Raw genomic sequence first — 26,889 nt, 5'->3', positions numbered from 1 at the left:
ATTTGTCGCTTCCCCGTAAATAATTGTTCTGCATATTTATTTGTAGTTTCTAGTCGAACAAATTGCTCGGCAATTTGTAGCTTATTCATTACGTTCGACCAAATAGTTGTAAATCAACAAATTATAATCAAATATTTATTGATTTGCCTAATGGCCATATGCCAGATTTGCCACGAATAATGCCAATGCCAACAGCAATACCAATCGCAGCACTGCACCTGCACAATATGCACAAAAACAATCCTCGCTAGTCACTAATTATGTAATGCACAAACCGCACAAAACATTGCCCACGAAGCGGAAAAGCGGAAGTGGCATGCAGAGGAAGAGTTGGAAAATGGCATTCATAACACAGAGGGGGACTGGGTGCATAATGTAATTACATATACGCACGGGTTGCGGCGGAAAAGGTGTGTTGAAGGTATGAGGATAGGGATAGGGATAAATATTGTGTGTAGATTTATATAACAATTGTTACCGTGTGCCAATGAGTCTGTGAATCATGTTAAATGCCACGCAGTTTGCCATAAAGGGAGAACAAATGATTTGGAATTTAATTAAATATATTTTTAAATTAGCTGAGAGTTCCCAAATAGATTCATGGAGACCATCTGGAAGTGTATATTTGCCAAAGGTATCCCAAAGCTCACTCCTTAAGCACTCCTTAGCACATGTATTTTTTTTCTACTCCCACCATTTCCGTTTCGTAACAGACATAAAGCAGGGGCAGGCAGCAGTGAGGCAGCAGAGGGACAAGCCACCTGCACTGCATGCTAAGCTTCAGAAATATTTAATTAAATATTAAACTATAATTTGATTATTTTACACGTAAAGTTTCAAGTTGTTGGGGCGGTGCAGAAATTGTTAATGACATTTAGGCGGAAGGGCGAAAGGAGGTGAAGTGGGAGCTGGAGCTGGAGCTGGAGCTGTAGAAACTTTTTCTCCACTGGTGCAACTTTTTTGCGGCTTAGTGCTCGGCAGCGTGCGTGCTTGTTCCTGTGTATGGGGAGTGTTGTAAAATGCACAAAAGCGTAATTAAATACATAATGAACCAGGGGCAAACAAAATATATAAACAGTGGTGCCAGTGGTGCAGCAAGGGAGCAGCAGTGGTGCCCAGCGCGGGCAGAGGTGCAGTTGCAGCTGGCAGTGGGTAGAGGTCGGGCTGCATATCAAATGTGTCTCATCTGTGTGAGCTGTAGCGAGTGTAATACACAATGTATATGCATGCGAAAAAGCTTTGCAAAATTTGTTCAACAACTAAAAGAGAGGGACAGAGAGAGGGATAGCTCATTATAATGGCACAACAAAAGCTGCTGGGAGGAGCTGTTCCTTTTTTGTGTTTATCATTGTTGAAATGCATCAACAAAATTTGTTAACTCCTGTTTTTGGCTCTCGAAATTAACTAGCGAACAAAGGATACTTTTGTCTTTTTGTGTGTGGCTCCCTTTAGTTGCTGTGGCTGTGGCTGTGGCATGCAACTCATAAGCACTTGATTAAATTTACTTAGCCGCAGCTCTTCTTTCTGAGAATTTCAACACTCGAAAAAATTATGCAATAATATTTATATTTATTCTATTACTATAATGATTTTCATATGGCCCTTTTGTGGTAGAATTTTCATTCATTATGAATTTTTCAACCCTAAAAATCGATGGCAAAATATCTCTTTCCTTTTTGGCTCCGTGCACTTATCACAGTGGCCACAAATCCTGACCTGGCCTGCCGCCTGTCAGTTGCCACCATCCATCATCATCAGGCCGGGCCAGCTGCCTGCATATTTAATGGCCACTCTAAGGCGGCCAAGCTCTTCCGCCGGACTAGCTTCGGGCTCTCCGCTCCTGATCGCTCTCTCTCCCACTTAATTAAAATTACAAGGCTCAGAGCCATGGCTCAGGTCTGGCAGCTGCTGTCAAGGAGATGGTGTCCAGGTCCGAGTTCTGGCCTAAATTGCCAACATGCCAGCCTTGCCTCACTTATTGTTTGTTTGTTTGTGTCCGGGTTTCGGGTATGTGAGAGCACTTTTTGATTTTAATTGAAATTTATTGTATTTGTAGGCTGCAGCATAATGCAATTCCAGGCATCGATTACTAAACAGAATGTGGGTGGAGTGGAGTTTGGAGTCCATTCCCCAGACATTTATTGTACTTCATGTGATTCGAATCAAAGGCCGAGTTTGGGGGGAGACCCGGCCACAAGTAATAAACATAAATGATATTAAATTATGTTTACCTATTCGAATATTCAATGAATAATTGTTATTGTTGGATGTCGACAGAGGGAGCAAGAGAATGTGTGTGCAGCGAGGGGATAACCATCAAACTATCAATATACTTCTCGTATTACCCTGTGTGTCCCTCTGCCTGCTGGTCAATTGGGGATTCTAATAAGGTAATAATCGCACACAGAGTAGAATGCAAGTAAAATTAAGTTCTGGTTAAGCAAACAAATTGGAAATAACAAACAGAATAGAAGAAGGAGAATATGGCAAAGGAAATTCCAAGCGAAATGTAGCGGAAATGTAACGAAATTAATTAAATTGCTAGAAATTGCAATAATTTATTAGCCAAAAGTCATAGATCCAGCTTTAGCTGTACAATTTTCATCAGTTTCCTTGCTAATTCTGAAATTTATTTGCCTTAAAAATCTTTAAATTACATTTGCCAAATATTCAACGTGCAGGCCGCAAGCTCCCAGCCTGCTGCTCCTCTCTGGATTCAACTCTAATGAGAATTATGAACCGCGACTAAAAACGTCAAAGGTGAAGCGCAAAAAGAGAGAGAGAGAGAGGCAGAGAGCGAGTAAAATTTCACGGGGAAATATGCAAATGAAACATATCGCGGATCAGAAAAACCAACTGCGAATAAAGCAGATGCTGAAGCTGCTGTACCCATGGACATACACTGTACACTATATATGTATATTTATGTATATCTGTAGCCCTCTCCCTACACACGTATGCATAAATTTCACGCTCAACTGAATGGCGTTGGGACCGAGGCTGTGGCTGGGGTTGGATCTGGGAAGTGGGATAGGGACTGTGGCGGAGGCGGAGGCTGGGACTGGGACTGGGTGCTGTGGCCGATGACGATGCTGACTTGTATGTAATGTAATGTGAGTATGTTCCCCGCGTTAACTGCGGAAATCTGCACAAAGGAGCTTTCAAAAACAAGAGACAGCAAGTGAGAGCGCAGAGGGAGCGGCGGCTGTGTGCTCTGCCGGGTTAGACAGTTAAATAGACAGGCCTGACAGGTTGGTCGGGGGGCGTGCTAAAAATTCTGGCAATGCCATCATTAATCTTTATTTGCACCCCCAACCCTGCCGCCGCTGCCACCTCCGAGCTGCTCTTCCGCTCCTCCATCTTCCCGACGGACGCGTGAATAATTTAGCTACCTAATAATAAATCATTGCAGCCTGTGCATTAGTTGACTGTCTCACTCGCGTATGGCCTATCTGTCTCTCTCTATCAGCAACACACACACACACTGTCACACCCACACACCCACACACCCATCACACCCATCACACTCACATGCAGGGAGACACCAAAACGGAAGTGCAGAGTTACATGCTTAAATGCTTATCAAATTTTATGCGTCGCCCCCTTTTGTGTGTGTGTGTTCTCAATGCTCTCTCACTCATCCTGTCAGGGTCCCTCGCTCGGCTCCACTAATGAGCATTAATTAATTGCCACGTCTGCAAATGGGGCGACTATGCCACGCCCACCTTAAAGCCAACGCGTGCGAGCACAAAAAGGTTTAGTGAGGAATTCAGAGGTTTATTTTAACATTCAGATACATCACATACAGTTGTGTTCAATGAAATAGTAGTGCCGCACCCCATCACTTTCACAACTATTTTTGAGACCCTTCCAGTCTTTAAAATTAAACAATTTATACCTTTTTGAAAAGATTGGAACGTAAGCATTATAAACCCGATGAAATCTTATTCCATTTGTATTCCATCTTCTTGTTTTACATGAATTTAGAAAAATACCCATGAAAACTGCTGTTCAATAAAATAGTAGTGCTGGGTGCAAGTATTAAAAAAAAATTAAAAAACATATTAAATCAATTCAAAAGAGTTACCATCAGTAAGCTTAGTTTATATATTGAATATTTTGATGAAAGAAATGTTTGAATATAGCGGTACTTTTGTTTTTGGAGCGTAGAAGTAATCATTGAACGGTCCAATATGGGGGACTTTAGAATTAGACTAAAAACTAAAATCAGGAGGTATAATGGAATTCAAAACTAATTTGAATGTGCTTTTTCTGTTATATTTAATAGTTTAAACTAAAAGAAGCACCCTGAAAAATGATTTTTTATGCGAAAAAGTTGTATTTTAGTAGATGGTCGAATATGGTCGAAGGCAAGGTCAAGGTCTTCCATATCCTCAAAAATTATGAAAACAATTTTATATCACTCTGTAAGTGTTATGACAGCTCGTTGACGAATGACTTCATATTATTTAATTGCAAGAAGTCCCAGAAAGCTACGCGTTTGTCTCTGAGAGTATAGGGGTATACAGCTAAAGTTTGCAAGAACGCATGTGGCTGAGCTGTGTCGCAGTGACAAAAAAATACTTTTGACTGATGAGTGTAAAGTTGTATAATATGGTAAGAAATAACAAAAAGAATAGGTTTGGCGTTCACAGACATCAGATTAGTGTTCAAATTCTTGAAAAAAACGGTATTGGGCATGTTGGGCTGATCCTTATGAGCTCCAGTCCACATGAAGTGGTACATCCTAGCCTCCTAGTTGGAGCATTTTACAAAATTGTGTGGACCAGCATGCTTTTTCATACATTACATTCATATTCCAGTTGAAAAAAACCTTTGAAAAGGAGCTTTCAACAAGATAATGATCCTAAATACTCAAGAAAGCTCGCCAACTGGGTGGGGAAATTGGGTTTCATCTGAAAAGATCGGCGTTTTTCGATGTTCAAATCAGTCTCTGGATCTGAATGTTATCAAAATCTTATGGGGAAATGCCAAATGCATTATAATAAATGCAATTCCGGCATCCAGAGTAAGGTTAGAGCCAGTGGTTGAAAAAGGATTGGCTAAAATCCTATTGGAGCTTGGGCAGGACCTTATTAATTCCTTCCAGGCGGGAGTAAGGAAGTAACTAAATCAAAATTATTAAAAAACTAACTATTAAACCTCAAGAAACATGTAGAATATGAAAGATAGGTATTAACTTAAGTTTCGGTTTTTTTTTTTTTTTTTTAAAAATTCACTACTATTTCATTGAACAGCAGTTTTCATGGGTATTTTTGTAAAGTCATGTAAATCAAGAAGATGGAATGCAATTAATCCAAAATTCTTTCTGGTTCGTAATATGTAAATTCCAGGCTTTCTAAAAAGGTATCACTTGTTTAATTTGGATGATTGAAAATGTCTTAAAAATAGTTTTGAAAGTGGTGAGGTGCGGCACTACTATTTCATTGAACACAGCTGTATGTGTACTGGGATGTATGTATGTTTTCCTGGAAATGATTACTGCAAATTCTGAATTTCTGTAGAACTCTGAATCCTTTCTTGCTTAAGCCAAAAAGGCTTAAGCGCTGTCGTTGTTTATTTTTTGCTAAAGATTAACAATTCCATAGAAGAAAGGTGAACATGCACTCCAGGATTTGAGTGGATAAAAGCAAAGAAACGTCTTCAAAGATTTATAAATGTGAAGGGATTTGTGTTAGAGTTAATTACAAATGAATTTCCTTTTAATTTGAGCACTTTCCAGCATCCCACAGCAGCTGAAAGTGAATAAAACATTGGCCATAAATTCAGCATAGACATGAGATTACATTTTGTACATCAAATACATAAAAATGTTCAACCATTTGACTGTGAAACGGAACCACAGGGCAACCACTTCCTGTGCGCCACATGGCGTATGCACAATTACCTCGGGGAACATTGCAACACATTCTGAAACCCACTTCATTTGGTTTTGCTCTGTACGAAAAAATGTTTTGCTACATTATTGGAATTCCTTCAAAGTAAGATACATTTTGGGGTTTTTATCGTATTAAAATGGAATTTTTGGGCAAACAATAAAACAATTTACTGAATTTTCTAGGCAGCATAATTTGATTACATTGCCAAATAGAACGAATGCAATAAACTGACAAAAATGTGAGGTTCATGAAGGAGCGTAAGGGCGGGGCAGAGAGTGCACTGAAAAATAAAAATACTTGCAACAGAAGATGGAAATTTCATTTGGCCACTGAATAGGAATTTTAATTAAACTGCTGAATGCTGAGGCCACCCAGAGACAGAGAAGGCAACAAATTATTGCCTCAAATAACTGACAAAAACAGGTTGACACCTTGCCCCATAAGAAAACTACAAAAGGGGAGAGAGGTAGAAGTGGTAGATGATGCCTTAGAATATGTTAAAATATTTGGACATCCATTTGCAACTTAGTTTGGGTTTTGCCGGAGAATGCAATAAAATATTTAAATGCACAATCAATAAACTGTGCTGAAAGCCTCGCTCCGGCTCTCCCCAAAGACATTCAGCTTGGCATTTATTCTGTGCCTGTCCCTCTCCCATTTTTCGTCTGTATAAATTTATATTCTGCAGCTCAAATTTGCAGTTTTTCGGACAGGGCTCTGCGGTCAGTGGCAGTGCCAAAGTGGCAAATGTTTTCAATTAAAAATGCTTCCCAGTGCCTGTCCCTTGTGTCGATTTAATTGTTGTCGGTGGCAGCAGGTAGGCCTGGACCGAATTGTAAGCCCCAAATTGTTGCATAATCGAGTGGGGCAAAAAGTTTCGAATTTGATTGGAATTCATGGCAAGAGAAATGTGAGAAATAAAATATATTTTGTGTGCAAAATAATGAATATTCCTGGCATTCCATTCAGTTAGTATTCAATGTTTCAGGCATCAATTTACAAATTATTCTGGCAGGCCAGGCTCCAACTTTTATTTAATTTCTATTTATAACTTGCAGCTCAAAACTCTTGAGCCTCTGCCCTTAGGAGAAATCTCAGCAACAGCGGCAAAGGCGATTTGGGGTTACAAAAAAATGAAGAGACTACCTGGGATTTAAATGCTATTTACACAGCTTTTGTCTGGCCAATAACATGCGCCAAAAGTAAAGCTCAAATCCAAGCAGCAACACAAGCGGGAAACACTACAGCAAAACCCCTGCAGGGGCGGGGCGGGGTGGGGGGTTGTGCAACTAGAACCGCCTCGTAATGCCCCGAAATAGTGTTGACCCTTTCGTGCCTTTGTCTGGGCACGTATGAAAGGGCTAAAAATGTGACACTAAGGGAATGCCATGCCATGGGGAAGGGTTGGGGGAATGGGTTTTGGTTTAGGGCCATGCCAAAGCTGGCCGAGATTCAACTGGAAATTGTGCACACCTGTCGACAGACAGACAGACAGCAGCAGCAGATATTCGTGTAGCTATGGGAATGGGGAATAGGCATTGGGCTGAGGATGAGCCACGCCTCTGCACTCCCCAGTCCCCCTCCCAGCAATTCCCGGTTCAGGCCCTAGCAACGTTATTACCTTGACACATGTGTAACGGCTTTGTTTTTCTTTTTTTTGCTCTGCCGCTCGCTTTACTTCTCTCAGTTTTTCCTGTATTCAACTGCAAAAGCGGCTTTTGTTTGGCTCCCTCTCGGCAGAGGGGCTGTGCTGGGGCTGAGAAAAGCCTCCCTTATGACCCGACCCGGACCCGTTCACACTCTGAAGGCCTAGCCGTGTTGCTAATGCATGTTGAGTCGAGCTTAAGACACAATTTCAGTCTGCTGGAAAAGATTTGAGGCCCCACCTTTGATGTTCACCCCAAAAGAAGCAGCCCAGCAGCACCAGCAGCCGAAATCCATTTAACAATTTCCTTATTTTCAATCAGCCGTGGGGTTGGGCGTGTGGGGAATTTGTTGGCTCGGAATGATTAAGCATGGAGTTGGCTATACCCTGGAGATGTGTTTGACAAAGTGAGCAGCGACAGCGGCTGCTGTTATGGCTTGAAAGAGAAAGAAACAAAGAATTACAACTGCTAAAGTGGATCTCAACAGCAGCTGTTACAGAGCAGCAGCACTGTTAACATACCAAGCTAACAGCCTCTTGCTGCTCCCAATTACAGCGTACTGTTAGCGCTCCCAATTACAGCGTACTGTTAGCGCTCCCAATTACAGCGCACTGTTAGCGCTCCCAATTACAGCGCACTGTTAGCGCTCTCCCCGCACAATCTCTTCGCCAGCTGCAACGCTTCTACCATGATCTCATCACAGTTACCGTTACATAAGCTTCTAAGTGCAGCTTCAAAAATCATTCCAAATGCAAACACCAAACCGAATTGATGCCTTCCACTACTAACAGAACCCAGCGTGGCAACTTCATTTTTCACTCTCTCTCTCTCTCTCTCTCTCTCTTTCTCTTTCTCTCCCTCTGGCTACCACAAAACACTCACACACTAAGCCAAATATTCCCCAGTGGGGGGAGGAGAAGCAAAGCAAGAGAAAATTGATGAAATTGATTTCCGCATTGGCAATTTTCTAAGCGGACTCACGTTTGCACCTGACAACTGCAACCCCGGGTGACCTCTTGCCCCCTCTGGGAAGCTTTCCACGCTCTCTCTCTCTCTCTCAATCGCCTACTCCTGCCTTGCACCATAAATACTTTGGCCAAACATTTTGTCATCCATCTTGGACCAAGATCCCAAACAGCCACGTCCACGTCCCTGTCTATTAGTTGCTGCTGCAGAAGGTTTTCCTTCTCCTACTTTCGCCCCTTGTGTTTGCCCCTCTGGGCTCAGACGTCGCCATCAACACGGGCATCCATTTCCCAGTCTCTGCTTCAATCTTGGACGGACTGGAAGCCGTGATCCCACTGATTTTTTTGTTGCAGCACGTTTACCTTTTATACATTTTTCTCGTCTTTTCTTTTTGTTGCTGCTTGCCTGCTTGCTTCCTTGACGGTTGCAACAAATTGTGTGCTCTGCAGAGGAGCAAAAGGTTACACAAGGTGGCTAAAGGCGAGCGTGGGGTGGTGCGGGTTCACTAACGACAGTTTATAAAATATTCAACCCGCCTGCCAGACTGCCAGCTCTGCTCTGCTGGCTCTGGCCTCGACTCGGCTCTCCGGCTGGCTCTCCGGCTGGCCTGGCTGCCTGTCTTGGCAGCTAAAAGTTTTTAATGAATTTTTCAGCAAGCTAATCGAAGTCAATGTTAGTTGAAAAATGCATTAAATAACGTGGCACGTGTGCTCCACGCGGCTCCTTCTGCTCATCGTATGCGCAATGTCCCAATCAATTTGCAATTGAGACGACCAAATGACATGTTGACACAAACCCGAAACAGACTTCATGTGCCGCCACAAAATTCACCCAGAAATGAAGATTTAATTTAGCTGTCTGCCAGTTTTTGACTTTTAAATGTCAGCTGGAAAAAGGTCAGAGTCGGAGTCGGAGTCGGAAAGGAAACGACAGAGATCTGGCTGTGCCTAACCAGCCATATGAACAGCTTCTCTTCTTGTGTTGCTGCTGCTGCTGCTTATCAAATTTGCAATTCAAATTTTGGGAATTTTCTGCTTGGCGGATATGTGAGAATTTTGTTGGCAAGAGACCAGCAAAGGGTAGAAGAGGTTTTGCCCAATGATAAGATAAATATTTTATTGTAAGTGCAGCGGGAAAATTCTTTTGAGTTTGTTGGAGTCTGGTTTTCCGCGTTTCAAATTGATTTTTATCAGAGAAAAGACAGACAGGCAGGCAGGCAGCAGTTCTGACAGCAACGAGCTGGAAAAAAAGTGCAAAAATTTAATTTAAAATATAAACTTTAGATTAAAGTTGAAGCCCAGTCCAGGGATGTGCCACATGGTGTATGTGTTAGGGCTACGGTTAGATCTAGGGAATATTTCCATCAACCAGAGACTCAACTAGTAATTAACTTTCTCAAAGGAAGCGATGTTGGCCAGCGCATAACTGAAATATTTATCCAATTAATTTCTACCTTGGGTTGCCAAGCAATTTATTGCAACATTTTCATTACACTCCCTGCCACTGCCACTGCCACTGCCACTGCCTGATGCCTCATCCCTGGGCTCCTAGTTCGTGGCATATTTTCACTGGTTTGTGTTTGCTTTAGTTCATCGCTTCTCCTATATCTCATTCTGCTGGGATGCTTATCTTTGCCTCATTCCCGTCTGCTGTTGCACATTGCTGCTTGCTGCACGCTGCTTGCTGCACGCTGCTTGGTGCTTCCTGCTGTCTGCACCTTGTGCCAGGCAGTGTCCCCAGGCTGTTATTTCAGTTGCAGTTGCTCCCACTCCTTCTCCCAGCTCTGCACTTTTCTGTCTTTGATTGCTAACTCCTGGCGCTCTCCGACTCTCCTCCCGCGCGTTCCTTTCCCTTTAAGTAAGCGCCTCAATTATAGACTCAGACAGAGAGACTGACTGACAGACGGACAGGCAGGCAGTCGAGTAATGCGAGCCACGCAACTGAACTGATGAAAGAGGCAAGCATTTTTCTGCTATTTCAGGCGTGGCAAAGAAAAAAGCTCGGGGAAAATGGGAGTAGGGAAAGGGGCAACGGCTGAGTCTGAGTCTGAGGCAGAGCTTATAAGTAGGGGTTTAAGTACCCCGGAGCGAACTTCTCGCTCTGTATGCTCTGCAATTGAGCTTTGGGTAAATAGTTTGCTTGGTTGCAGTTGGCATTTGATTGGTAATCATGGCCCCAAAGCCACCGCAGGGCATCACAGTCGGAGCATGCGGAATGCGGTCCCCTTTGGGTATCTTTCTCTTCATTTAAAAATATACAAAAAAGTGCCCCTTGAATTGTACTTAATTTAAATGTAAGTTACGAGCATTTTCAAATTGTTTTCATCTTTCAAATTTCGGTTCCACTTAATGAAGCTTTATGGCAACTTGGCCAATAAATTTGTTGCCTTTGGGGGTCCATTGACACCGAATGGAAACCGCCTCCTGGCTGGCCATTTTCATGCATCAATTCTTGTTGTTTTTTTCTGGTTTTGGCATTTTCAATTTACAAAATAACATTTTCAGTGTCAGCAGAAAGTTGTTTGGCATTTTGCAAAAATTATTAGCCAAAATAATGAGACTCCACGCCCCACAGCCCAGAAAATTTGCTTACCCAAAGGCAGGCATGTCTTCAGTCCTGGCCCCCGCCCCTGTATTGGGTTGTGCTTCCCCCACTTGTGCACAAACCCCAGCAATGACCTAATAAATCCGTTTTATGTCTTGGCCCTGGCGCCGCCTTCTTGGCCGGAAATGCCAGCGGCGTCTGTTCGTGGTTATCCCTCGGATGCCAGCTCCCTCCTGCTCCTTCCTGTTCCTCCTGCGACTTCGCTATCGACTTCGCCTTCGACTGCCATTTCAATTCATATTCAAATTCGAATTGTAGGCGTGGTCCCGCCATTTATTGTCTGGGCCATTAGCTGCACTAATGATCCATTCAGCAGGGGGCGAAAGAAAAGAAGCGCTCTAAAGGGGCCAACAAAAATGAAAGAGCGGAGGAGGAAGGAAGCCCCGAAGGCGGCGGCCATATTCAAATACGAGTGCAGGACGACCCAGACATTTCCCCATACACAAACAAACCAATACCAATAGAAGGAGAATCGAGTCAGACAGACAGACAGACACATCGGGCATTGTCAATATGCTTAATGGATTTTCAAATATTTAAACAACCTCTCGAGCACCCAAGAAGATGGCAATGGCAGGGGCAGGGCATGGCCTGGCGGTTTTCCACTGTCAGTTCTGTCCTGCCTCCGCCGCTCCTGCCATGAGCTGTGGACTAGGGTTGGGCCATGTTTGTCCTGAATGCATTTGCGAGGTTTACGCATTCGCCAAACACACACACACACACACACTCACACATACACACACATATAAATCAAATGTTATTAGTGGCGAGTGGGTCAGTAGTTGGTGCCGCTCTAATGGAATTACAAATTGGATTGGGAATATTCTTCTGTTTGCGCATGCAGAGCCGATAATTGATAATTGATAACTGGGTCAGCAGCACCAGCAGCACCAGCACAGATTGGGAGTTGCCAGGGAATTATGCAGCTTAAAAAAAAGAGCATAGAGAGCGAGAGGCTTTGGTTTTTGTTCCCTAATCTCTTCTGCTCAATTTTAAAATGCATTCTGCCTTGAGGCCGGCACTCGTGGGAATATGCATTTTATTTTATTTCAATTTAAACTTTTAATGAGTTTTTCCATTGTGAAACCCCTAAGCCACACACACACACACTCCCATGGAAAGGGCTGCCAACTTGCTGCGGATTTCGTTGGGAGTTTATTTATTTGCAGATTCAGTTTGTCTTTTCTGTGCACATTTTTTGGGGTCTGCGCAGATTTGTACAACAATTTTAAATTAATTTGAATATAAATTAAATTTAAATGCGGCTTTGCTGTTGTTATTTTTGCCGCTTGTGTTGGCTACAACTAATTGCCACTGCAGCTGCAAATCACTGGAAAATGTTCATACACGAAGGGAACGATTCACAAATTGCATATTAAATATTTTTTGCCAATAAAAATACTTAGTTGAACACAATTCCATTTTAATTGCCGAATTCGTAGCTACATAGATTCCACAGAACCCGCAGGCTAATCTTCATGGAATTATTGAAAAGAATAAAAGCCTAAAAATATTGATAATAATTTGCGGCACAGCGCAAGGAGAGATGCTCTCCTTTATCGGTTCCCAACCACAATTGGTGCTGCTGTCAGTCAGTCAATCTCGGGCTCATTGTGCACCCATCAATATATAGTCGAGTGAAGAGAAGGGAATAACTCCATGCCTGAGGCGGCTTTTTGCCTGACATTAATGAGCAAATGTGAAAAGTTTTCTGCTGTCACCGAAAAGAAATGTCCCTGATTGCCATTGTTGAGTTCACCCAAAGCCCACGCAGCCCTACAGCCTACACATTGTTGGACAGTGCTCCTTTTGTGCAAGTGTTCCTTTTACAGGACTCCCGCCAGTGTCCCGCCAGATTGGACATGAAAAGAAAAATATTTTTGTACATAAAAATAATTCAAATTTTGATGTTTACGAACTTCCAGCGTAAGCTTTTTTATTCATAAAAAAATAAAAAGAATTTAAATGCCAATTAAATGCTTTCACAGAACATATTCAATTGAATTGATTATAATTATTTATATTTTATGAATTCAGCAAAAGGATTAATTGTACCTGCAGCACTGCGAACTGCAAAATTAAATATAATTTGCGTCTCCCCTTTATCTGCGAGTGCACAAATAAACATAAATATAATTATGTGGACAAATTATTTGTGTCCGTTGCTATTTATCGCCAGTGCCAAGTAATTAATCACCCAGTGAATTTGGGTAATTTTAATTTACTGATATCCGCCCCTGTGGCAGCGGCAAACGTTAAACAGTTCAATGAGCACCGAGCACATAAAACTAATTTGCATGAGTGTCTTTCTGTCTCTCTGTCTCTGTGTGTCTGTGCACCGTTAATTAAGATTTAATGCTCTGCGAGTACTCGAGAGTGCGGCCCCCAAAATTCGATCGAGCCCCCGCGTCGTCTCTTAGCCCTTCACCATTTATATTTGCCATTTTGTGTACGCAATTAAGCGACAATAAGCATTTAATACACATTTTCCGCACTGCACACACACTCCCAGGGCGTTGCAATTAGTTGAGCCTTCGTCGTGCATGTTTACGCTCGCCTTTAATGCCACGCCCATTAAGTACATACTCCGCCCAATTGAACGCACACACAAACACACACACGCACACACACTCAGAGAGGGAGAAGCAGAAACAACAAATTGTTGGCTAATTTGAGAGGAACCAAAATGCCGCCACCGCCTCCGTTGACATGACAAAATGCTTGTTATATACATATACATATGTACATGTACATATGTATGTATATGTACATCTACATGAATGTATCCTGATATGGGTATTGTCGTTTGTACATACACATATATTCCTGCAATTAAAAATTATCTGCGAGTCGGCATCGGACATAAAATACACTGTAAATTTGCTTTGACATTAACCCAAAAACGAAAGGCGAGAGCTGGACAGAACCGAATATGGAATTAACTGTTTACTTTTACGGCTATTCTTCTTGGGCGTGGGAGACTTATTCACATTAGCTTACAAGCTGAAGCGATAGAGAGCCGCGTGGATCGTGAGAGCAAGCGCGAGCACTGTGGGCTGTCAGGGAGCGCTTACAGTGCGCCGGCAGCGAACTCTAACATTAACAGGGCGCTGCAAACGGAAACGATGTGCTGTTAAGGTGTGATGTTAACAGCGCTGTTGCTCTGTTACGGCTGCTGCGCTGAACTGAACACCTTTAAAGGTGGCAAATTATAATTTTTGAATATTTCTAACACACATAATTACTTTTACTATGGATATACATATTTGTAGCAGTTTAAATTGATAAAAGCCAAATAGTAGTCCAGAGCTTGTACAATGTAAAACTTTCCTTGTGAAAATGTTTGCTTTCTTCGAATGTTTAATCACAATTTCCCCTCCCAAAGTTAATGTCTTACAGTGTAATAAATTTAGCGCACATAATTTGTGTGGCTGCTCTGAACCAAAGAGCAGAAGTACGAGTAGGAGGAGGCGACTTGCATCAGATTAGTAATTATGTAGCAAGCCTCCTGCCACCCACAGACACCCAACCACACTCTCGCGTAGACTGGAACACATAGATACTCTTAACGAATCCCCATAAATCCGCGCATAAATACAAATTACACACACACAGAGGCACACACACTGGCACTGGCAGTAATATCAATTTACTTTCGGTGGGGTTGGGGGAAGGGGCAAGCCGGAATGGCAGCGGCGGATGTCAAAGGTTAAATAAAATCTCATGCATAATGAAACTGTTTTCAGATGTGTCCTTTGGCTGCCGATGCCCCCTGGGGCCATTACTTATGTTTTATGACATGCGGCTTTGGGTTTTTATTTCTTTTGGCATTTGCACCCAGCCAAGGTGGATAAGTCTTAACACTAATTAGTCACTAAGTAATGAACTAAGCTAAATCACACCTCTAATACCTGTCTCTCTCTTTCTAATCTTTGCAGACAATCATCCGCGAAATGAATCGACTGGGCATGATGGTCGACCTGTCGCACGTCTCCAAGGGCACGATGCGCGACGCCCTCGAGGTGAGTGAGGCTCCTGTGATATTCTCACACTCCTCCGCCTACGAGCTGTGCAACACGAGCCGCAACGTGCAGGACGACATCCTGCAGTCGCTCGCCAAGAACGGTGGCCTCGTGATGGTCAATTTCTATTCGAAATTTCTATCCTGCAGCGACAACTCGACCGTGCACGATGCAGTCGGTAAGTTATCGGAAATACTTTCAACCTCCTGTCCACCATCCTCCGCCATCCCTTCCTGTTGCATGAGTTATCGGTGGGAAATCAATCAAAGCCAGTGTCCCATCTTCAGCGCGGTCTGGCATTGTCTTCTGGGTCTTCTGATTGTCAGTCCATTGTTTCAGCCAGTTCATTATTGCCTTCTGTTTCTTATGTGTCTGTGCTGTCGCTGTGCTCGTTCTATTCTGATTTTTCTGCCATTGCTTTTGACGGGCAATCAAAATGGGTTCCCCATAATCACTTCCTGTTCCGTTGTCTGGCTACCTCCATTCTTTGGGTTTCTGTGTGTACTTTTTGTGGGCCTTTTCGGAGAGGGTATGCTAGACAAACATCTGTGGAGGAGTGCACACAGGACAAAATTCACAACAAAGCAAAAACCAAATACATTGCTTGGGCATGACACTGAGCTCATTCCTTTATACTTTATAGTCTCTGGCATAATCCGCTCATAGAAGAGGCTTTCATCCGCCAGGGTATCTAATGCTTCCACCTCGAACCACTTATCCTCTCTTTTCTTTTCTCTCTTGCTTTTTGCATAAGTAGCTTTATAATGAACCTGTCTAATGTTTCACCCTCTCTCTGTCTCTCTCTCTCTGTTCTTCTCTTCTCTTTATCTTTATCTTTTCATGGCATTGGCTCTTTGTTTTCGGCTTGCCCCGTGGACACATTTCAAATTCGCGAATATTTTAATAACGCTGACTTATGATGACACACCAACAACAATGATGGCTCGCTGATGCTCTGTGCACAATGGACCCCTTAATGAACTTAACAACGAATGGCAACCCCTGTACATCCATCTGATATCCTCCTGCCACTGGACTCAACTGGACTTTGGCACACAGCGCATATTAATCACATTAAGCGCATCGCCGGCATCGATCACGTTGGCCTCGGCGCCGGCTACGACGGCATTAATTAGTAAGTAAAAGTCATTTATTTCACTTAAATTCACATTTTGCCCCCATCCACCTCGCTCCTTCATATGCATGAACTGTGTGTGTGTGGCCCAGCAGGTGCTTCCATGCTGTTCGGCTTCTTCTTTTGCTCTTTTTATATTCTCTTCCTTTTTTTTGTGTATTTTTAAGTTATTAATTGATTATATTTAAGTCCTCGGACTTAACATTGGCATATTGCCAGAGTGCGGTGGCAAATGCGGGGGGAATCTGATGGGTTGAGCTGGGAGTTGGGAGATGGGAGATGGATGTGGATGTGGATAGACCCGTTATTATTTTACCGCTCATTATGGGCACTTTTCCTTTTTTGTTCGCTTTTGCGCGTTTCTCCGCTGAGAGGTCGGCCCACAGCCTGTGTGTGCAATCTGTTTGCCAGTTTTAAGATAATTTAATGAGCTCCCGCCGGATAATGAGTGGCAGGGCGATACAAGATTACCAGTAAACAGATTGAACCTATGGACCAACCATAAACCGCTTAAAACCGTTGAGCTCCAGCACACAAAGGAATCCCCTCCCCGGTCCGGTAATGCCAAAATGTAAGCTAGGAAATACTTACACGATGAGTTCATTAAAAGTCTGCCTCTTAATTGGCAGTGGAATCGGAATACGGAAATATTTGTTAATTAATTTGAGCTGCAAAAGAGAATTTACAGCACAACATTTAAGTCCCAATATTGCCTAATATTTGTACGCAACAAAATACAAATTGCTTTAAGTCCCTGTGGGCTGCAACAAAATGTCCTTTGCATGCACATAAATCTATGCATGGGTCCACCATGTGACCCAGTTTCTGGTTCAGGTGCTTCCATCAGGCACATCGGGCACATCAGCCACATCATTCCTCTTCATTATCATTGTAATTATTCTCGTGATGCTGCGAAAGTGCATTTGCATAGATTTCCATTTCATTGCATCGTGGACACAATGCTCGAAAAACAAACAAAATATTCTGGCACCCAAAATTTTGATAAACCTGCCAACCGGACACCGTTGCCTCGTTCCCTCTGAATTAAATATTTCGAGTATATGTTGGCACACAGTGCGTGCTGTAAGTAAGCATACACACACAGCATTTGTTGTGCTACATTTTGGGGCAGCAGCAGGAGGAGGAAACTCCACACCAAAACAACAACTGGCAATTGGAAGGGGAAGGGGAAGGGAAGGGCAGGGGAAGCCAACAAATATTTCGTGTAAATCAATTTCCACTGAAATGAACTTCATTTTGTTTTGTGTTTTTGGGTTCAGCGCGACCGCAAAAATTGGATAGAAAAAAAGAAGAAAAACTGAAAATTGCGTAAATGAATATTTATGAGGCAATTGCCGAGAGACTCCCCAGGCGCCCCCCGGCCCAAAAAGAGGGAACAAAAACACGAGCACGACACAATAAATAATCTAAAATTCTATGAAATTACTAAATGTCAAACGGTCCTGTTTCCGGTTCGTGTCAAACCACAGACAGAGGGGGAGGGAGGGAGCGCTGTCCTGGGGGAATATCCGTATGAATATTCCACTTAAAGCTTCATTGGGTGTCGCTCTCGTGACACCTGTCCCAACTTTTTTCTCCCCTCGTTTCGTTTATTTAATTAAATTGCCATTACTTTTATTGATTATTGTGTATAAATATTGTGAATTGAATTTTAAGTTTTCTGCACGCAGAAGCCACAAATGAGTGCCATTAATTTGGCAGCAGCAAGCACGACGAAGCAAAAACATTTCGCAAACCAAAATGCAATTCGAATTTGGAGAGCGATTTTCAAAATGGCCAAAAGGCCAAAAGCTAAGAGGAAATGGGACATAAATTGTTTTGTGTTTTGCTGCCGTTGTTATGGTTTATTTTTGAAGAATGCTTCAAATATTTTATGCACAAAGAAATACAGGGTGATGCTTTGGTCCTTGGTCTTGCCATAAAACCGATACAAAATGCATCACCCTCTGTGCGAGTATTTCCTGTGGCTCCTTCGCACAACGGAATGCTGCTGCTGTCCGTGTCATTTAAATCGTGTTTGGCCTAAACGCCTGCATACAAAAGTAAATTATTATTTATTTGTATAAATGCCTGTTCATAAAATACGATTACCGGAGCACTTGAGTGTCCGGCCTGGCCATGCACAAAGTGTATGCTATATAATATTTATTATTTATTTTCCTCTGTGGGTTTTTGTGTTTTGTTGTTCATTATTTATTTGCTGCTCCGTGTGTGTACGGTGTGTGTGTGTGTGTGACTTTACTTGACTTGAATGCTGCTTTATTACCCATAGAAAGTGCCTGTACATGAGCTCCATTCATACACTCATATATTCGATTCTCGTTTTGTTTTGCCTTTTGGCTTGTTTATTCAATTTATTCTTTATGTCATAGATATATTTTATGGTTTAACGAATATTGAATTAAATTGTGCAGAAAGTTTCTTGAAATATGTGTGTGTGTGTGTGTGGCTCCACCCGTACTCGGACTAATTGATCTTTTATCTGGGTTTAGCACACCCAAAGGCCTGGAGGATGTCTCCTCGTATCCGACACTCTTTGCGGAGCTCCTGGGCGGCGGCTGGACGATGGACGAGTTGACAAAGTTGGCGGGCGGCAACTTTCTGCGTGTCATGCAGCAGGTGGAGAAGCTGAGGGATGACAAAAAGACTGCCGGAGTCAAGCCGTACGAGGATCACCCGAACTTCCGCACCGATGATCCGTACAACTGCACCTCCAGCTAATCGAACACCGGCCCCAGGCAATCAGAGGTTGTGCCACAGATCCCGGCAACGAATGAGTAAAGTTTTCTATGTGTATAGAGAATACCAACAACTAATCACAGTCTAGTTCTAAGTTGAGATTTGTATAAGCTTTAAATACATAGCAAATAATTATAGAAACCATTTATATCGCAGAAGAAATAATTTCCTCTTTCCCCTTTACCACGAAACGAATTTCTTTTGATTTTGCTGACAATCTACAGACTGCCAACAAAAAACAAAAACCTAAATAAAATATAATACGAGTTTAAGCTACACACAAAGAAACCCCGCGAACATTTTTTCCACCGTAAATTTGAGTTGTTTTCTACCCAAAAATAGTTCGCCAGAATTTTGTTTCGAAAACTCCAAGCTGGACCAACAACAAATCATTTCTCTCATTTCACAGTTAGTCCCCTTTCCCCCTGCTGGACATTTCCATTATTCAAATAATTTACACGAAAACCTACATATCAAAGTGTGTAATAAAAATAAACGAATAAAATAAAACAGAATTAAACGATAATTATATTTAAAGTAAATGATTTTTTGCATTCAAAATTTAAATGCAAATATTTGCTAGTGGGAAAGCATACACTTAAACGGAATAAAACGAATAAAATATTGTATTCAAAATATGAAAAAAGAGAGAAATTTAAATACTTTAGTCCCGCAGCCTCGGGCACGGGACATAAATTAAATATTTAGTTGAAATTTTTAAGCAGTTTGCAGGAGCTCGCAGCTGCAAGCATGAATAGCGTAATAAATACTAAATTAGTGTGTAAGTGTGTGTGTGTGGGCGTGGCACTGCCTGCCGCACACACACACAGACTGTAAATAGAATTAAAATATATTTAAACAATAGAAGTCACTCGATTAGTTTCCTTTCCCCCCCAACAACAAGCAAATAGAACACAAATCGCTCTGTCTGTCAGTCTGTCAGTCAGTCAGTCTCTCGTCTCTCTGTACCTTCTAAAGCAAAAACCACATGAATGGAAAAACTCTAGCAAAATGTGCTCCTAGCCTAAGTAAACAAATTATACAATACCGAAAACCGAATTATTGCAACACCCAATAATTGTGCATTTTTCTAGACCCAAACCGAATATGAAACTCTAATGCAAATCTATATATTAAATATATACACATAAAGTAAAAGTCTATTGTTACGTTTTTTGTACGTTTTTGTATGTGTAAATAGAATTTTTACCTATGCCTCTCGTTTGTACGGTCATTATATAGTTTTCTAGCAAATAACTTAAGCTAAAATATCGCATTGGATCCACTGGATACTGATGCGGAAAGTTGTTAGTTCATAGATCGAGCGAGTCGAGCGCCTGCAAGGCGTGGCCGTCACATAAATATATCTGTAAAGTTTATACATATATGGAATATGCCTAGTTATAGAAATTCAACCGAACTAAAGTACACACACACACACGTACACACGTACACACGTACACACGCATATATAATACAGAATCTCAATTCTCCACTCTCAATTCCAAAACGAATATTCCACTTTTTGCGTTGACTTTTTCGTTCTCTTTACTCTGAAATACACACCCAGACACAGCATATGTAAAAGTAAAACCAAATTGTAGTTAAAAACTTGAAAAATGGTAAAATGTTTAGCAAATAAAACGAAAAAGGGCAACTGAAATGCAGTAATATAAAACAATTAAAGACGAAATGATTACCCGTTTGTTTCCATTTACATTTTTAAATGTGTGCGCGCACGTTTTTGAAAATAAATCGCGTGAGTTGCATTCACAAGTAGTCGATAGCAAACAGCTGACAGCTTCTGGGATGTAAATATACTTTTTGGTGTATTTTGACATCGACATTTACATGAACTGAATAAGGTCACCCTTTTCATACTTTTCGGTGGTATTTTAGAAACTCACAAATTTTTCGAAAAATTTAACTCCAATTTGAATTTATGCAACCTCAATTGGAATTATCTATCTCAATTATCTACTACCTAGTGTTTGGCTACAGTTCTGAACAGTTTTCAAAAGTTGCCGCGCAGGGTTACGGATGACAGATATCCTTGGGATATGTTTGAAACCTCGGTCTCCAATTAATGCAAGAACAAGGAAATCTCTGTAGGAGAGGCATCTCAGCGAGAGGCCAATCTGGTGGAGAAATGTTTCATAAATCTGATGAATTTAAAATTGATGTGCTGAGAGTCCTAACTAGTTGGTAATATTAGATAGAATATCAAAATCGAGGAATATGATTTTAGGTTTACGGTATTTTTTTAAACTAGGGCGGTATATTTCGGTATATTCGGCATTCAAACCGCGGTCACACTGTCGCCCATATGGGAAACAAAAATTAACAATTGAAACAAAACTCCAAAAAAGACGAATTGTCAGAATTCCCGATTGAAACAAAACGACAAATCCAATTTGAAATAAAGAATGCGTGCGGCTAAAGTGTGTCAACGGGTCGCATTTTGCGACAGTGCTAAAATTGCGTAAATAGTCGCATCGTCAGCATAAATATTAATAGAAACAGCCAGTGCATGTGTGGGGTGTCCTTGCGGATCGAACTCCACCGCCACATCGTATGGCCACAGAGAGGAGAGCGGGCGCCGAGCTGCTGGGCCTGCAACCGCCACCACGAGTTGATGGAGACAAGGAGCTGTTCCCGGCGCCGCCAGACACTGTCCTGCGCCGTGGTGCAGGCGAACTAAGCTACAACGAGTTCTACTGGCAATACATGCACCACAATTGGCCCGTCATCATCACGGATGTGTCCACCAGCTGGGAGTGCCAGCAGTGGACCTGCAGCAACGGGGACGACAATGCCAATGCAAATGACACGACGAACACTGCTCACATCAATTTTGACTACCTCAGGGGACGCATTGGCAACTGTCCAGTGCCGGTGGCCGACTGCAATGCCACCTACTTCAACAGCCATGCCAAAGTGGAGCTGAATTTTCACGATTACCTGAGCCGCTGGCAGGGCCGCATCGAGAGTGCGGGCGAGGCGGAGGTGAACAGCAATGTGGCAAGAAAGACGGATGATAATCTCTACCTCAAGGACTGGCATCTGGCTGCCCAAATGCCCAGCTATGATTTCTACAAGGTGCCTAAATACTTTGCCTCCGACTGGCTGAACGAACAGTTGATGGAACAGAAGCGAGACGATTATCGTTTCGTTTACATGGGACCCAAGGACTCGTGGTAGCTACAACTGCAACTCATAATCTGTGTATGTCCCGGTTGGTTAACCATTTCCCATTTGGTTTTTAGGACCTCCTATCATTCGGATGTCTTTGGTTCGTTCAGTTGGTCCACGAATATTGTGGGCCACAAGAAGTGGCTGATTATGCCGCCCGGCGAGGAGCTCAAGCTAAGCGACCGCCTTGGCAATCTGCCATTCAGCATAAACGAACACTTGCTGGACGAGCACAAAGTGCACTACTTCACCATCAATCAGACGGCCAATGAGGCGGTCTTTGTGCCCAGCGGCTGGTACCACCAGGTGTGGAACCTCACCGACACCATATCGATCAATCACAACTGGTTCAATGCCTGCAACGTGCCGCTGGTCTGGCGCAATCTGCTCAGCAACCTGAAGGCCGTACGCAGGGAGATCTCCGATTGCCAGCAAATGGATAACTTTGAGGCTCACTGCCAGACCATGCTGCGGGCCAGCTTCGGCATCAACTACCTCGATTTTATAGAGCTTTTAGAGTTCATATCCGCACGTCGATTGGCCGCACTCGCAGACAGTTCAACGACCACCAAATTTTTACTTTTTGATACCTATAAAATGAGCGACTACCATGTGAAGTACGATCTCGAGTGCTTGCGCAAGCTGCTGACCCTGATGCTGCAGGATGCCAGCGTGCAGCAGAGCCCTGCTCAATTGTTGGAACGCTGTCAGCGTTTGCTCAGCCAAATCCTCGTCTAGTCGTATAAAGCCTTGGCAGGGCGTATTTTTTTATACCAAAGTTGTATGCGTATACAAAAGATAGTCGTAAATATTTTATTATCCATGTATACATAGGTGTAATATTTTATTATAAATCCTTGTAAGTGTAACTACTCGCCCTCGGGCCATGTGAACTCTCCACTTGTGGGCCTCGTTCTCAGCCAGTGGCATTGGTCGATGATGCGGAAGCCCAGCGTGCTGAACATACCAGCAGATGGCTTGTTGGACGGACCTACGAGGGCCATCACATCGTGTCCTTGGGCGGCCAAGCGATGTGAAATTTCCCTGGTTACGAGGCTACCAAAGCCACGTCGCTCGTGGCCACTTTTCACCTGCAGGGCGCCCAAGTAGCCGCCCTGTAATCTGTGGGTAAAAAGTGAGCGTCAGATGGGACTTGCAAGTATAATTATTCCTACCTAATGCACCAAGCAACCAATTCCTGGGACTCCTCTGTGTACAGACCAGCATTCACGCACATTCGAATTTGTCGCTGGATAAAGTAGAGAGAACCCAGGTGATGGTTGGGCCACTCTTCATTGATCAGCGGCGCATCTGCCACACTCAATGATTTCAAAATGAAACCAGCTGGAGGACTGAAGCAAAACATTAACCAAAATCCAACTTTTACGTTGTTTGTGCAATGACTCACTCAACCTTCAGCTTGAGGGCATCCTCTGCCTTCATGTAGAACAAATTCGTGGGATCCCGAAACTCCAACTTCAACTGTTTGGACTGCACAACATTGTCCACCGCTTGGATGTGCCTCGAGGGTATGGAACTGCACTTGAAGCCAGCAGACCAATCCAGTAGTTCCAGCGCCTGCTGCAGCAGTCCATTTGCGTTGTTTAAACTTCCCACGAAAAGCTGGTAGCGATCCTAAAGAGCGCTGCTTAGAAATGCAATTGATTTATGATCAAATCTCACCACAAACCACAATAACAAAGAGCGCATCAGCGCTGGCCTGCTCTCCCGCCAAGGTGAATAGTTTTAAGTTCCTAATTTGTGGATCCGCCTTCAGAAATTCTATAAAATTATCGAGACAGTAGTACTCCGGGCAGTATTTGGGCCAGTTTTGTGTGTAGAGCTTTTGATATTCCTCCAGTTCTGACAATCCAATAACTTTTAGTTTGGCACACATTTCGTTGCGGCGCACAAGCAGCAACCTCTCTCCACAAATAACCAAGCGAAACTGAGTAGAAATAGTTTCGATAATGGGTTTGCCTCTTGGCCAGGGCTCTCTCAGATTAATCGTTCTCTTTGTCAATCGGCGCGCTCTTGAGTCAATCGTTTGCTTAGAAATTCTGTTTAATCTTGTAATACTTTTATTGCTGTTCTTATCAAAATATTTATCACTCGCCATCTGGCCAAGTGAAGTCTCCCTGGGCAGGTACTGTCAGCAGCCAACTGCACTGATCGATGACCTTGAAGCCCAGTTTCTGGAACAGGCCCGAGGAAGCCTTGTTGCTCGGACAAACTTCGGCTGTAACATCAAAGCCCAGCAGTGCAACGCGTCGGGAATATTCTTTGACCACCACAGCCCCAAAGCCGCGACGCTGGTGCGAGTCCTTGACCTGCAGGGCAGCCAGAAATCCATCTTGTGCTCTGTAATAAAATGGCAACTCAATATCGATCGTTTGTTGATATTTTTGGGTGCATTTACCTTATGCACCAAGCCACCAGCTCTTGGTTGTCCTCCCGGTAGAGTCCCACGCAGGTGCTCGTGGCTATCTGGCGTTCAATAAAGAACAACGTACCCGAATGACTCCACTCCCAGGCGGAGTCCACTACCTCAGCGTCCTGCTGGGAGAGTGCCTTCAAGTAGAACCCAGAGGGCACGCTGAAAAAAGATCAAAGCTGAGTTCTGTGGTGTGTTCCCAAGAGGAAGTTGCTCACTCCACGTTCAGCTCCAGAGCCGCTTTTCTTGGCAGAAAGTATAAATTATTTTCCATCTCGAACTTAAGTGGCAGCCGCTTGGCCTGCACAACACGGCCAACAACTGCCGCATATCGGCTGCGAATGGTGGAGCATTGCATGCCGCCCCACCAGTCCAGCTGGTGCAGGGCCTGCTCCAATATTTCGTTAGAGTTCTCCGCATCCAAACAGCCGACGAACATCTGATAACGATCCTGGCAAGAGTTAACACTCCACGTGAGCAAAATGAGCAATGAGCAGAGACAATCGGCAGGTTTACCACAATCACAAACAGCCCAAGCTCTTGGTGCGGCAGGGTGTAAGCCTCCACATGCTTGAGGTGCGACCGCGTCGCATAGAGGCCAAAGAAATTGTCCAGACACTGGAGCTCCGTGCAGTACTTGGGCTGGTCGCACGAGTACAGTTTCAGCAGATGCTCCAGGTCCTGGCTGCCCACTTTCTGGAGGAACGCCATTCTCGCAACTGTCCGCCAAATGTGGAACCCTTTGGGCTTTATATAGAGACAGTTATCTAACCTTTTGGACAGAGACCCGGAGACAAGTACCATTTTATGGAAGTTTGGCCTACGTCTGCGTCTTTATCAGCTTTATCAGAGATCCCTCTATCTGCTATCAGTGTTTATTCATTGTTGGGCCAGTCTATCTGCCCGCCCGCCTTGGGTAGGCTCATGCTCCAGTAGTAGTGCTCGCCCTGCACCAACGTAAACTGCAGTTTCTGGAACAGGCGGCAGGCAGCCTCGTTGCTTAAATTTACTAGAGCCGTCACATCCTGCTGCAGGTCCTTGGCTATGGCTTGGGAAATGGCTGCGGCTACAATCACGCCCAGGCCGCGACGTTGGTGGGATTTGCGTACCTCCAGGGCGCCCAGGAAGCCGCTTTGCAGTCTGTTTTAAAGGGAGAGTAAATTAGTTGATGATACAGGGACCCATGCGACTTGCAATTCCCACCTCAAACACCAGGCACACAGCAATCCAGTTTCCTCTTCATACAGTCCCATGTTTGTGTTATTTGAAATCAGCAGTTGAATGAGGTACAGGCTGCCTGGATGGCGGGCAGACCACAGATCATTGATGAGCTCCGCATGCTCCAGCCGCACTTTGTCCAAGTAGTAGCCAGGGGGACACTCGATGTCCAGTTGCGAGGCCGCCTGCCAGGGCAGACGGAACATAATTGTGTTCATCTCTCGATCCATTCCCAGCTGAAGCTCTGCCAGCAGCTGCCTGTACACCAGATGATGCCCCTCGTGTATCGCGCTCACTTTGTAGCCGCCTGACCAGTCCAGCAGCCTCAGCGCCACTTCTAGCTGTGGTCCGCGTCTGCTCAGGTTACAAAAGAACAGTTGGTAGCGATGCTGGAAGATGTCCAAAGAACGGGCTTAAACAAACGGAAGGATTTCCTTTAACTATTTCTTACCACGAGTAGAAACAACCCGTCGCTCTGCCAGTCAGTGTCCAGCGTGTAGAAGGCCAGGTGCCCGATTTGTGGATCTTCTTTCAGCCACCTCAAATAGTTGTCCAGCCAGAAGTAGCCCACGCAGTGCCTCGGCCAGTCTCTCAGATATAGCCGCTGCAGTTCCCGCAAATCATCTCTATCCGTAATCTCTGTCAGTTGATGTTCCGTTGCCATGCTGCTTTTAATATTATCTTTTTTCCATTGCAAAGCTGCTCGTGGTTTTCCATTGTTTTTGTTTACAATTTTTGCACAGCTGCTTCTTGCGAAACCTAACCCATGTAACCCCCTCTATAAAAACAAGTGAACTCCTTGATTTAAACGGCGGAAAATAATACTCTTTGTGAATTTCCCCTGTAGCTCCATGCTTCCTCTTCACTTACAACAAAATTTTACCACGATATATTTAACCTGAAATGTGTAAGCATTTTTTTAGTTTTATAATATTCGTGCGTGTGTGTAAATGCCCACTATTCGACAATGGGTTAAGAGTTCTCAGAATGTGACGTCATATGGCAGAACTGA

At 43.5% G+C, this 26,889-nt stretch overlaps 5 protein-coding genes across 6 annotated transcripts in view; 2 read left to right on the top strand and 3 right to left on the bottom strand.

Annotated features, from left to right (window-relative positions):
* LOC117900342 overlaps positions 1-20,130 on the top strand; it is a 134,705-nt gene extending 114,575 nt beyond the window's left edge. For both annotated transcript variants that reach the window (XM_034810681.1, XM_034810682.1), the window contains 3 exons: positions 15,055-15,316; positions 16,198-16,273; positions 18,787-20,130. In XM_034810681.1, the coding sequence (XP_034666572.1) occupies positions 15,055-15,316; positions 16,198-16,273; positions 18,787-19,015 (567 nt within the window). In that variant the 3' untranslated portion in view covers positions 19,016-20,130. The remainder of the gene's footprint in view (positions 1-15,054; positions 15,317-16,197; positions 16,274-18,786) is intronic.
* A 1,260-nt stretch (positions 20,131-21,390) lies between these two features.
* On the top strand, positions 21,391-23,036 carry LOC117900910 (2-oxoglutarate and iron-dependent oxygenase JMJD4 homolog). The gene is made up of 2 exons (XM_034811470.1): positions 21,391-22,230; positions 22,300-23,036. Exons 1-2 carry the CDS (start codon positions 21,608-21,610, stop codon positions 22,961-22,963), a joined length of 1,287 nt encoding a protein of 428 aa, XP_034667361.1. The 5' UTR covers positions 21,391-21,607; the 3' UTR covers positions 22,964-23,036.
* On the bottom strand, positions 23,030-24,285 carry LOC117900913. Its single transcript, XM_034811474.1, has 4 exons — positions 23,916-24,285; positions 23,634-23,860; positions 23,401-23,577; positions 23,030-23,347 (listed from the first exon to the last, which is right to left on the bottom strand). Exons 1-4 carry the CDS (start codon positions 24,120-24,122, stop codon positions 23,095-23,097), a joined length of 864 nt encoding a protein of 287 aa, XP_034667365.1. The 5' UTR covers positions 24,123-24,285; the 3' UTR covers positions 23,030-23,094.
* Positions 24,277-25,386, bottom strand: LOC117900911. Its single transcript, XM_034811472.1, has 4 exons — positions 25,176-25,386; positions 24,878-25,110; positions 24,645-24,821; positions 24,277-24,586 (listed from the first exon to the last, which is right to left on the bottom strand). The coding sequence occupies exons 1-4, from the start codon at positions 25,368-25,370 to the stop codon at positions 24,334-24,336; spliced, it is 858 nt and encodes a 285-aa protein (XP_034667363.1). The 5' UTR covers positions 25,371-25,386; the 3' UTR covers positions 24,277-24,333.
* On the bottom strand, positions 25,274-26,606 carry LOC117900912. Its single transcript, XM_034811473.1, has 4 exons — positions 26,329-26,606; positions 25,863-26,266; positions 25,461-25,799; positions 25,274-25,406 (listed from the first exon to the last, which is right to left on the bottom strand). Exons 1-3 carry the CDS (start codon positions 26,539-26,541, stop codon positions 25,535-25,537), a joined length of 882 nt encoding a protein of 293 aa, XP_034667364.1. The 5' UTR covers positions 26,542-26,606; the 3' UTR covers positions 25,274-25,406; positions 25,461-25,534.
* Between the last annotated feature and the right edge of the window lie 283 nt (positions 26,607-26,889).

This window comes from Drosophila subobscura, chromosome U (assembly GCF_008121235.1).
Source record: "Drosophila subobscura isolate 14011-0131.10 chromosome U, UCBerk_Dsub_1.0, whole genome shotgun sequence".
NCBI lineage: Eukaryota > Metazoa > Arthropoda > Insecta > Diptera > Drosophilidae > Drosophila > Drosophila subobscura.
The sequence above is the reverse complement of the archived record's forward strand: the minus strand, read 5'-3'. Positions and strand labels throughout refer to the sequence as shown.

Excerpts from the sequence above, each read along its gene's own strand:
- LOC117900913 (XM_034811474.1), bottom strand. The coding sequence starts at position 24,122 with ATGTGTGCCAAACTAAAAGTTATTGGATTGTCAGAACTGGAGGAATAT. Across the intron at positions 23,578-23,633 it reads GCCCTCAAGCTGAAGGTTGA|TCCTCCAGCTGGTTTCATTT; the intron begins GTGAGTCATTGC and ends GTTTTGCTTCAG. Across the intron at positions 23,348-23,400 it reads TTGGTTGCTTGGTGCATTAG|ATTACAGGGCGGCTACTTGG; the intron begins GTAGGAATAATT and ends TTTTACCCACAG.
- LOC117900910 (XM_034811470.1), top strand. The coding sequence starts at position 21,608 with ATGGCCACAGAGAGGAGAGCGGGCGCCGAGCTGCTGGGCCTGCAACCG. Across the intron at positions 22,231-22,299 it reads ATGGGACCCAAGGACTCGTG|GACCTCCTATCATTCGGATG; the intron begins GTAGCTACAACT and ends TTTGGTTTTTAG.
- LOC117900912 (XM_034811473.1), bottom strand. The coding sequence starts at position 26,541 with ATGGCAACGGAACATCAACTGACAGAGATTACGGATAGAGATGATTTG. Across the intron at positions 26,267-26,328 it reads ACGGGTTGTTTCTACTCGTG|CATCGCTACCAACTGTTCTT; the intron begins GTAAGAAATAGT and ends GACATCTTCCAG. Across the intron at positions 25,800-25,862 it reads CTGTGTGCCTGGTGTTTGAG|ACTGCAAAGCGGCTTCCTGG; the intron begins GTGGGAATTGCA and ends CCTTTAAAACAG.
- LOC117900911 (XM_034811472.1), bottom strand. The coding sequence starts at position 25,370 with ATGGCGTTCCTCCAGAAAGTGGGCAGCCAGGACCTGGAGCATCTGCTG. Across the intron at positions 24,822-24,877 it reads GCTCTGGAGCTGAACGTGGA|CGTGCCCTCTGGGTTCTACT; the intron begins GTGAGCAACTTC and ends ATCTTTTTTCAG. Across the intron at positions 24,587-24,644 it reads CTGGTGGCTTGGTGCATAAG|AGCACAAGATGGATTTCTGG; the intron begins GTAAATGCACCC and ends ATTTTATTACAG.